The following is a 12,728-nucleotide window of genomic DNA, read 5'->3' as shown; positions in this document are numbered from 1 at the left end:
TAGTCCTCCCTACTCTCTTTTTCTCGGTGTATATTTTGCTCTCTCTTCTATCTGTCTGTCTTACTCACGCATTATCCCTCCTCATTAGTATCTCACTCGTTCTCGTTGGCTCTTCGAGCAGCGATTTCAAGAATGTGACAGTGCGCGTCCTCGCGGTCGCCTCGCGCGAATAAGCCCGCAGGCCGGCGACGGCGATGGGTGACGAGCGACAAGTGTTACGGTGAATAGTGAGAACAGTGAAGAAGTAGGGAGAAAAAGACAGACGATGCAAGCGGAAAATGTCACTCGGTGATACGCGTATACGGATGACGGGGAGTGATCGACGCGACAATCTCGAATTTGAGGTTAAAGTGTCGTGGTCGTCGTCGTCGTTATTCTTATTGTTGTTATGTGGTGCCGGTGCGCCGGCATTGGCGACGGCACGGGCAAAGGAGTATCAAGAACGAAAACGGCACTATCGTATTCTACAGGGCTTAGCAGCCCGAGATTCAAGGGACATTGATCAAGCGCCGTGGTATATTGTTTCCAGACTCATCTCCTAAACGAAGGAAGCGAAAGAAAGAAAGATTCGCAACGATACAAAACAATTTTTCGTAAGGCGATTGTGCCAATATACGTATTATATACGCGCGCGTGTGTGTTTGTGCTTATGTGCCGGGTCGTGAGGTTAAAGCACCACATCGCCTGTCGATATACAACGTTGAGGAAAGTCAAGAACCGGTGTCGTGTGTGCGCGCGCGACCGATTCGTGCTGCTACATCTAACGGATAAGAAGTGTATCGTGATACTAATAGTGCGCGTCCGTAACCCCGCCGGCGACCGTTGCACCGTGCACATCTACGGACAACCAAAGCTGACGTTCGCGAACTATCGAGACAAGTAGACAATCCTTGTGCCTTTTCACTTATATATTATGCGCTACGTTTTTTCGTTCTCGAAAAAATCCTCGAGTACTTTCTCCAACGACAGCAGTTCCCTTTGGACACCAACTTATCCAACATATTTTCTTCAATATTGTCACTTTGTTATTCAAACGTGAAGAACATAAGATAACGTTTCAACGTTCGGTCGACAAAGCAAAAACAGTCATCTCAAGGAAATAAAATGGCGCTTTAGCTGATATCGTGGCATATAGGTAAATGAAGGTTCAAGATTAATAGACAGTATTTGTCTCAACTTCGTTTACAACCTATGAAAAAATTATCATCACAAAGATTACAGGTAATATCATTATACATTGATCCGTCCCATCACTTGTCACGCGTCATCTTTAGTTGGAAATATTTTCGTTTTCTGAAAAGAAAAAGAACGAATGACATTCACAAAAACTAGAGTGTCGCGCGTATCGGATCTGAGCATTTGAACCAGTTTTAGCGCGAAACGAACGCCATCATTCTGCCACAAGGGGACTGTCATACTATTTCGGGACCGTGATCCAAAGTGCACGAGATACGTAGAGAGCATAAATAAATATACGCGCGTGTTCTGGCCCCGTCAGAAGTCTCGAGCTGGGGACCGTCATTCGTCTGTGATTCCCTTCGGTCGTATGTGTTGGCATAAGGCGGCGGTGTTTGTTTTTTTTTCTTGACAGTGTATAACCGCCCGGTGTATATACTTCTCGTGTTCCGTTTTTTTCGTCGTCGTCACGTTGGCGAAAGAGGAGCGGCAACAGGGAAACTCAGCACTGCGAAAGGGAGAGAAACGAGGCGCGGGTAGAGGAAACTTGTGGAGGAAGAAGAGCGAGAGGGGACGGTGGTGGTGGTGGTGGAGGGGGTGGTGGAAAGTGGCGTGTCCAGTGCGCGGTGGTGTGACGGTGTCGCGTCAGGCACCGATTCCAAATATTTCACATTTTCCGCGCGGCTACGTTGAAAAGTACTGGCCCCCAAATGCACGTACCGCAAATCCTGTTTCATGTTCATGTTCTGGAGCAAACGGACGGCGCTCACTAGACGTCTCCTAAAGGCCAAGGTCCGTGGAGAGCATGAAACCGAGTGTGAAGCTCAAGAGGATTCGTCACGTATTCATCGCGCAAACAACACGAGTGGCACCGACAACGACACGACGAGCAACGTGACGGCAACGACGGGCCAAACAACCAGAGGAGCGCGTGGAGCGTCGTCAGGAGGTGCAGTCGGCGGCGGAAGAGGGGGAGGCGCAGGAGGAGGAGGAGGAGGAGGAGGAGGTAACCGTATCTCGTCGAGTAGACTACATCAAGGTTGTTGCGGCGGTGATCAGAGCCAGGATGATGACGAGGATCCCGTTCGTTTGTTGAGGTGCAAGGAGCTCCTCAAATCGCTCAAGGAAAATCAACTAGAAATGTTACTCACCGCCGTCGAAAGTTGTGGTGCCGATCTCGGCTCGTGCATCCTCGTGCCACGCCAGCATACCGAGGACAGCTACGATACCGAGCAACAATCGCAACAACAACAACAACAACAACAATGTTATCGTCATCATCGTTACCACCATTGTCATTACTATTATCATCATCCAACGCATCATCATCACTATCATCATCGGCATCATCGAAGACATCATCGTTCCTCATCCTTGGAGAAGGACGATGATCAAAACTCTGAATCAGAGGATTCGTGCGCGTCGCCAATAAGACCAGATCGATGCAGAGTACCTGTTCGTGGCTCGCTCGACAATATGCCAATCGATCCTCACCTGCTCTGCTGCCAGATCTGGCGATGGCCGGATCTCGCTCATTCGTCGGAGCTCAAGAGACTTCCTGTCTGTCATTCCGCTAAAGACCCTGTATACATATGCTGCAATCCTTATCATTGGAGCCGGCTCTGCAAACCCGGTAAGTAGTTTTTTTTTCTTTAGTATTTTTTTCTCATTTTTTTAAAATGTTTTTTTAACGTGTGATTATTTAAAATTAGCAAAGTTGTGTTAATTTTATATACATATATATACTATATGTATATAAATCTTGTTATTGATTTTTATGAGTAAATAAAAATAGAGATGACCTTCTGATAAGTTTGGGAATTATTATGCTTTATAAGTATAATAATTTAATTATAGAAATGAAATAATACTCTAGCTAATAGATTTTATTTGTTTTGATTCATGTATAGATTAAATTATCGTCGTGCTCGCGCCATTATTTTTATAATAATTACATCGATCTTAACCTTTCGTACACTTTCAATTCATATTATATCGTTTTTTGAACGATATATAAAATTAAAATAAATAACATAAATATCAAATATAATACAAAAAAAGAGAAAGAAATTAAAACGTAAAATGAATGTGTAATTCTTTAAAATTCTTCGTGAATTGAATTAATTTGTAATAGATAGAATAGCATTTCCGTATTTTATTACGAAATATTGAACTCGTGTAAAATTAGATGAGAAAGAACACATTCTCATTTATTATTTCATTTAATTTTCAATTAATTTTATGACATTGCTTACACGATAAATCGAATGTTCGAACGCGAAATGAAATTTGTGTTTATTAGAGAAATTGTAATGCAGAAACGTAATTGAGATATGTTCGTATTAAACAGCAATTGAAGCAATTCATTTACGAATTATTTTACATATTTTCGTTAATTTTTAAATTTTGTCAAAACACTTATGTACAATTAATTTCTCAATTAATTGTATTAATAAATTGATTAATTGTGTTATAAATATTTCCTTCGAAATTTAAAGATCAAAAATGGATTATTAATCTTGACTTGATTCGAATAATTTTTTTTTCTCTTAAAAATTAAAAGCGTAACTAATTACAACAAATTCTCATATTTGACATTTACACTCTATTAAAATGGCGGAACAACACGCTATTTGTCACAATTGACAAATACATCGGGAGACCACGTTTAAACATCGGAACCCATAACTGAGAGTGATTTTAAGCGTCGTTAAGATGTCTCGGAAAATCAGCTGTCACCACCATAAATTCCAGAAATAACAAATTTATGAAGTCATCTGCGTGTATGTACCTATTATACCGTGAAGACATCGTAAATATAGGATTCCAATAAATTAGCAAACCTAGCAAACAATGGCGCGTTATTGTCTCCGGCAGCCAATCCACAATTATATCGTAAATTGTCACCGAGACGTATTGAATAAAATTGTTGAGCGAATAGAGTAGCATAGTAGCGATTCCATGCACGGACATCTGGACACGATCGTGACAAAGTTGATTAAATACCGATAAGTTCAATGCACACGTGGAGTATCGATGGTTCATAATAGTTGAAAGTAAAAATTTTACGAAACATATATATAAATATATTAATATATTACGTTTTCATAGAAACTATTTTATTTTTAATACAGAAACGAATTTGAGATATGGAATATTTATTTTTTTTTATTGTGTATATATCGTATTTTCATTCATTTGCGTCCGTAAAATACTTTGTTTTTTGTTTAAAGAGATGTATTCAAATATTTCAAAAATATCTTAGCAAAGAATAAATTTTGGTATTCAAAGAACAGCCTTGGATAACAATGACGATCTCCATTAAAAATACGGGTTAAACGCGCGATGATAGTTTCACGTCTTGCACTCGATTCCGTTTGGAATCGTCCAGAAACGCGTACACCACCACTTGTTCGAGACGACATAAATACGTTGAGCGATATTTCACGCTCATTCCCGTACAGTTCACGCCGTTCTGACAACAGTGGCACAAAAGCCGTGCTTCATTGCCGATTCCCATGGCGAAGCAAAACCGTCCGCTTTCATCAAAATTTATTACTTCAACTGTTGCTCGCGACTGCTACCGTGAGGGCAATCAAGAACATTTACACGTATCGATACCATTCACTATTCCGCTCTTGTTTCTTTTGTCGTACACTCAGGGTTCAGGCTCGCAAAGAGGCTCTGGGTAGCCCGCGCATTCAAACGCAATTCACCGGTGATATTTTTTATTCAGTCCACGAACGCGTGTACTCTCATTTACCTAGGAACCCGACACCAGCTGGACATCGACTAATCCTCCTCGCTATCGGTAATAAATTACCGGTTTCACATTGACCCGAGGCTGCGGGCTCGTTAACGAGCCTCGTACAGGTGACGATTAGCATTTGGTTCGCGGCACGTTGTCGTTACAATGTCGGCCTTTCACGTGCTTAAATTATTCGCACGTCTCCGAAACGACGCTGGAGGTTTCACACGTCCCAAAGACGAGGCGATCGGATGGTTTAACATGTATCCGTACTTCGAATAAAGCGATAGTTTTAATAGGTATTAATAGTTTCGATTCGATTTTTTATTACTAGAATGTTCAATTAAATATTTCTCATCTAATCTGTTATTGTATTTGAAAATAATTTTTTCTGTGTCTAAAATATTATTCTAAAATAATATTTTCAAATATATTCTAATAATCATTAGTAATAATCTTAATAATAATCTAAAACTAGAGATAAGTAGTAGATAATATTGTTAGGGATGGACAATGATATATTTTATAATAATGATCAGTTGATGATTATCAAAACAAAATATTTAATATTGTTATATAATTTTTTTATATATCAAATATTTTATTTTATTTTTCGTAGTCCAAAACGTTTGAAAAAAAATATGCTTGAACGATTGAGTTGTCATATTAGGATTGAAGAGTACCAGCCAAACTTTTCTTTTGAAATAAAATGGTTGTCTAACAGGTAGGCAATACCTGTTAGTCCATCTGCTGGACGACATTTTTTACAGGTTTTGAATGGTGTTCCAGTGTAAACTCATAGCAGGTACGATTATCTTTCCAATCGAAATCTGTCTAGACCTATCAATTCCGTTTCATCTACTTTTTTTTCAAGATTTTTGATTCCCTATTGTGGAAAAATGCCCATTCATCGCCTACTAACATTGGAATTTAATCTTAGTTTCCTTATTTTCTCTACTTTTTATATTTTTCCTAATATGGATATATAGGAAATAGATTTGTATTGCAATTAAAAAAATTTTTATTTATATTATAATTATATAATAAATAAAATAAATATTATTTTTAATTTTGATTTTAAATAATTCTTTTCATTAAATATTGAATTTTCATTTTCTTTGAATGAAATTATTTTTTATATTTAGAATTTTTTATTAATATGAGCTAAAATTATCATAAATCATTCAGAAATTTAACATATTTTCTTCAAGTACTTATCTATTTGTATTTTTGTGAAATAGATTCCAATTGCACACAGAAATAACAAAATCATCTAGTATATAGACTTGTGTCATTAGCTGGCACCTTACATAATCGTAAAATTTATTAATTTCACCGTCTTGTGGCACCGTCTGTCTGCTTATTGGCGACGCGAATTCAATTACAAAAAAAAAACAGTCGCATTCTATTGATACAAAGACGGTGTTAGAAGGAAAGAGAGGGAGTAAGTATAAGGCGCCAGTAAAACGCGTCTTTATGTAACTTCAACGAGTATTTAAGTCGGTTATTGCTTGACTTTTGAGAAAAATTAGATGATTGGCTAATCCTGATCGAAAATTTAAAACGATGAATAAACAAAGTGATGGAAAGTAATTAAGCAAATTTATTTGATTTGATTCTTGAATGTTTTTATTATTAAATCATCAGAGATTTATTAATTGAAAATTAACATAATCAAATTGCGTCTGTGGAAGATTGAATATTGCATGTGAAATTAATTTAATGAAATAAAATATATTAATACGAATAAATACGAATTAATTATGAAAATGATTATATTTTTAATATAGTTTATGATCATTTTTTTTTAATAATATCATGAATATGCATGTGAATGACGATAGTGTTTATATGCATATCATGATTTATTAAAATGAATGAATCTTTATTAAATATCGAAATCTTGATAAATTATTCAAATTACAAAAATATATAGCTTCGGTTTTTTTTTTTAATATTTACTATCATAGAATTTTCGCTTAAGATAAACTTATTTTTATTTTTTATATTCTATAATGAAATATATATAAAGAATTAAAAAAATAAAAACAAGTTAGTACAAATGAAAAAATTAATGAAAACTTTTGTTGTTATTCGAGTTCAATTACTATTATTGCTTAATTTTATTACGCTTTCAGAAACATTGAATGGGAACTTGGAAAACGAACGTTTAATACAAAATACATCTATAAATTATGAAAATTTATTGCTGCATTTCTAAAGTGTCGTTAGTATACCTAGCATCGAATATCGGTCGGCATATTTCCTCCCGAAAATATATAGTATATATATTCAAGAGAGATTCTATTTATATTAAAATCATGTACTTCTAATCTTATTTATAATACGGCGCCAGTATATTTAATGTGCTCTAAATATCGTTCTGACGCGCAAATATCACCAACCATACGCACGACAGTGGAAGAAAAACATCTCGAAATGGTACAAAACTCGTAATTCACAACACGATTTCGATCGTGAATTTATTAAATAAAAAATCTATTTGTAGCTTATCTCAATAAAATCAACGTAGCTAAACGATAAGAGGGAAAAAAAAAACGTTTTTAAAAAGATTGTCATGACATTTAGACATGAAGCAATAGAAAAGATATGGATACAACGGCCATGACGATAAATTGTATATGTATATTGGACAAATGATTATGGGAACATTACTCTAATCGTTTTTATGGGACCGCCTTCTTATATTAGAATGTCTACAAGAAACTCGTAAACTAATATCTCTTAGTGGTATTGCAGTAATATTAATATAGGAAACCGAGAAACTGGCACTGTTCTCGATTTCGCGATGACGACGCCGATTCGTCACAGTTCGCCGCGCTGTGCGAGATCTATCGATAATCAGGAGCGCCGGAAAATGTGCGCGTGCAAGGTAAACATAGTGGCACACGACGCACCGGTTCAGTTTCCTATTAATAACTTATAGGACCGACGAGGCGGCGGATAATATACGTAGCGTATCGCAACATGAATCGCAACAGAAATTCGGCGAAATGAAAATCTCTATATAGGAAAATAACGAAATCCTTCGGATTCCACGGTAAGGTTTCTACATCTAATAATAGCGGTGGATCGCTTGCGCCAGCGTTCTCTGGTATATGTATGCGTATATATATGCAGAGAAGGCTGACGCGCATTTGGGAAAAGAAAATGAGAAATAACGCGAGGAGAATATCACTTGTGAAATGAGCGAATAAATGCGTCGAAAGGGATCGATGAGTAAAGTGACGATAGCAAAGGATTTGAGTCATATGATATAAGAATAAAAAGAAAGCGAAATGAGATGGAAAAGAAATGCGAAGAAAGAGCCAATGATACTATCTGTTAGACCTGTTTTAAGGAGTTGATGATGGATAATAAAAATACATATACGGCGACCGGCATTTATCAATAGCCGTACAATCGAAGTTATGGTCAGAAGGAAATGAACCTAAAAATAAAGCGTATATTGGGCGAGTCGCGGCCTGCCAAGAAAGAAGAAAAGAGAGCAAGCATAGAGAGGGAGGTCGAAGAGAAATAGAAGAAAGAGAAGAAAAAGACGTGGCAGAGGGAAAGAAGAGAAGAAAGATAGAATGAAAGAGAAGAAGGAAGGAAAAAGAAAGATCAAGTCGAACGATATGCGAAGAACGAGGAGGAAAAGCGGTCTGAGGACGGGGCGCCGTGGAACATGTGTGGTTTCGAAAGGTGGCGGGGTGAGGGAATGGAGCAGTTGGGTGGAAAGGGTATTAGAGAGGAGAGAGGCGGGAGAAGTTGGCGGGAGAAGATGCAATGGGAGGGGGTAGAGAGCGATAGCGGACGGGGAGAGGGAAGAACAACCCGGCGCCGCTGCGTGTCATTGCTGGCGCCAGCTAATTGTCGAGGCCAGTCGGCATTAGCCGACGAGCTGACCGAACCTAACCGAAGCAAGCACTGCGAAAGCAACTCGGTGCTGCATCGCGCCGGCTTCTCTCGGTTGTATTCGCCGGCCAGTGCCGCGTATACAATCATGCGCGCAGAATCAGCTCGATGCTTTTTGATTCCATTCGAATTCTCCGTTTACGCTATGTGGTCTTAAAGGCCAAGGATATTTCTGGGAATTGGAAGATTCGTTGGAACAAAAGAACCGCATCTACAGGTAGTTTTCAGGAAGCGATTCCAAGAGAGATTTTTCGTCGAGATATTCTATATTGAATAGGGTTTCAAATCGAGATAACAGGTTTCTTTCTTGAACGGAGAAAGTAGGAACTTGAAAATGGAATTATCTGTTACTTAGGAAGACAGGATTGAACATTTTATGCATCAAAATATAATTTTCGAAAGATATAAAGAAATGCATGCAATATTTAAAATCCAAAGAAATAATAGTTTCATGGTATGTATGCTTGATTATCGAATAAGTAGAAAGTACCAAAGATTAATATTATATACATAAATATTATAAGACAGCAATAGTGATTACAAAGTACATATTGAATTATATAAAAAATAAATAAATAAATAAAATATCGATAGTATTTTCCGGTTATCAATTATCACATACCTATTAAAGTTTTTATAATTTCATTGAAAAACACACAACGTTAAATTTTTATCTGAATAATTATATCCAATATAATTTCTTTTTGAACCTCACGAACAAACAAGATACTTCAATATTCGCTTTATCGAAATTGGGACATAACATAAATTAATCATCATTTTCGTCACGTCACCATTATATAGTTATTGAATATTATATATTTTAAATATCGTTTATGACCAAAATTTCAATTCAATGTTTGATTTACTTAATTTCAAGGATTGGTTTTGAGAATATTATGCTTTAAATATGTACGATGAGATGAGAAAACAGGTTTGCCAAAGGAATTAAATTATTTATTAATGCCACGTGGATCAATGTTCAATGTCTGGGAAGGTTTTTTTTTTGCGATCTTACCTTATTTCGTGAACGTGTTCACCGGATCTGAATACGATACTCTATCGTAAACATTATCATCGAGGATTTTATAGTCGTCGAGAAACACGGTTATAGCGTTCGTCGACATTTATCGAAGGTGAATCGCATTCACGGTGGCGCCTTGTTTTCGCAACGCACAACGACACACAAAGAGGACAGACACCGGTATGTGTTGTCTTTATCTGTTTTTGCGTCCGACAGCGTTCGAATATTGGCGGCGTCGTTAATAATTCACTTCGACAAATCGATTATCATCAGCCAGACGGCGTCATTACGCAAATTGTCGCACTTGTACTATGTTTCTTATCATTTCCAAGTTTATTTCGTATTTAGAATAATTTTCTCCTCTTTGCATTACGTTTGCATTATCGGTTTGCTTGAGCACGATTTCCATATTTTTTTTTATTTCGTAGTATTTTCAAACGACAAAAGATGCAATCGTTCTTCGTCGAGACGAAGATAATTATCATATTTTTTATTTTATTTTATCATATACTTTATCTTTTTTATACTTTTTTTTATCAAGATTTTTTTTAAGTTTTTATATTCGTGATATTGAAAATATAATTTTTTTTATAATAGATGATCATCATTGACGTATGTTATCGAAAATTGGGGTATCGATTTTAGGAAGTAATGTAAATGTGTAATATGCTATTTCTATTAATAGTGGAAGATATGTGTCTAAAATTTCAACACTTTGGCACCGTACTATAATTCTTCGCGATGACATTAAAATTAATGGAGGAAGAGATATTATTTGGGAGGAAAGAAAAATGATAACCTTATTTAATCGATAAGAACAACTCTTTTTTTTTTTATTTTGCAAATAATCTTTTTTAGATTTCTCTGAAAAAATATTATAAATATTGTGACTGATAAATAAAGTTAAGTAATAGCTTTTTTATATAACAAAATTTTTGAAAGATATAAAATTAACGGGAATAGGTAAACTGAATTTTCTTGCACTGTATAACTGTACGATAAATTTAAAACAAAGGTCACATAGTTTCAGGGAAATCATTTTGACAAATGTAACTTTGAAAATACAGTTATTTTAGATATTATTCTAGGCCATTTCAACCTTACGCTACCTAAGTCTAGGTCATTTTAATACCAGTCTGCTACTTAAGTAGTACTCATATATCACGTTACATACATTGTAACTCTTAAGTCTTCATCATGTATGTAACTCGTGATTAAGCAATTTAATAATTTCATCTTTTTAAATTTAACCAAGATATAATCTTATTGTTACCAATTAATTTAACTTCAACTTCTGTTATTTACTTTTTTTTTTTTATATTTTACTTTTTAGTAAATTTACAGCTTGAAAATAATTGTCACGATAATAGGCAACTTTGACGTTGTATCATTTATCATTCAGAATTCCAAAGTCATTTCATCTTCTTTTCATTCACTATTTTTTTATTTAATAATAATTCTGCTTTTTAAAGATTAGTCATATTTATTATCTACTATCATCCATATAGTATAAATCTATTGTATCCAATTCTATAATATACAAATAATCATTCTCTTCTAATTTTCATTATCATATAATACAATTTTGTCTTATCATTTTTCCATTATTCATTATTTTTTCAGTTTCTTCATTCGTTTCGTCTAAGATCACACAAACATGAAAAAACGTTCAAACGTTTTCGACACTGCGATGCTGTATTGAAAATGAATTTTCGATAATAATTTTCATTTATTCTTGAGATTTGCTCATCTGTGAAAATTATTTTTGGATAGCTATTATCAAGGGATTATTCGCTTGCAAGGAATATCTTCGAGATCAATTTTCAAGAATTTCAATTTTCAAATTCAGAGCCCACACTCGTTTTTTTTGATATTTTGACTCCGATTTAAGAAGAAAGGGAGGGACTCGTAGAGGGTTTGTACATCACCAACAATCAACACGCGACACTCGAGTTTTCTGCACCTTTTATATTGCAACCTGCGCAAATATATAGCGGCCATTGCCGCCTTAAGCTTTAACCCACCATTCATGCCTCGTGCGACCGTGCAAGACGAGGCAATGGCAAACAAGGTCATCGTGTTTTGGCAAAGTGGAGGAGCGGTACACGGTGCAGAATTTCAAATCAAATGAGTCAGAAATTTAATTTTAATTGATACACCGCCTCGATTCGATATCGCGTACGAGGGAATCTTTGTCTTCGAATTTATGTGTATTTTATTTTACGTGATATGAATTTACGTGATATTAGGAAACGATAGAAAAACGAGTTACGTGTGAGTTCGGGAAAAAAATCGAACATTTTCGAATAAGTATAAATAAATGTTTAAAAACATTATTTTGAAGATCGTGTCCTTGACAATGGTGTATTTATATGTGTTTTTCCGGAATATTCTTTCGTTTCTTTTTAATTTTTTTGTATAATTGTAGATTTTATGTTTATAGATAGAAATAATGCGTAGATATCGTATTTATTTTATTAATTTGGTTATTGAAAATAAAAATAAATAAAAATGAGAAGTTAATTTGATCGAGAATAGAGCATTATAAGATTATTCAAATAAAAAAAAGTTACAAGAAATAAAAATAAAAAATTATTAAGATAAATTTTATAATTTATAAAAATATTTCATGAATTTATGATTTGTTTCAAGTATAGAATCGCAGCAGTTGAATCTTTATTATTGTTCATTTGGAAATTGAGAATTGAGACAATCGTGACGGAAGATTCGTGTAGGCGCCTCTGTCAGCCATATTGGTTGTTACTATTCGGGAATTTTTGGCGTTAAATATATTTCACTGTTTGTTACAAATGCACAGATCAAATTCCATTTACCTATGATATAAATCACAAATTTAGTTCT

The 12,728-nt window shown here is 35.3% G+C and overlaps 1 protein-coding gene across 1 annotated transcript in view; it reads left to right on the top strand.

The window, feature by feature from the left end:
- Positions 1-1,281: 1,281 nt before the first annotated feature.
- The window catches only part of LOC122719858 (mothers against decapentaplegic homolog 6), a 68,505-nt gene continuing 57,058 nt past the window's right edge, over positions 1,282-12,728 (top strand). Inside the window, exon 1 of the mRNA XM_043946075.1 lies at positions 1,282-2,809. Within this exon, the coding sequence (XP_043802010.1) occupies positions 1,912-2,809 (898 nt within the window). The 5' untranslated portion in view covers positions 1,282-1,911. The remainder of the gene's footprint in view (positions 2,810-12,728) is intronic.

The sequence above is a fragment of the Apis laboriosa genome, unplaced genomic scaffold, assembly GCF_014066325.1.
Source record: "Apis laboriosa isolate Shangri-la unplaced genomic scaffold, ASM1406632v1 scaffold9_cov152, whole genome shotgun sequence".
NCBI lineage: Eukaryota > Metazoa > Arthropoda > Insecta > Hymenoptera > Apidae > Apis > Apis laboriosa.
Note: the sequence above shows the minus strand (reverse complement) of the source record. Positions and strands in the feature narration are given on the sequence as shown.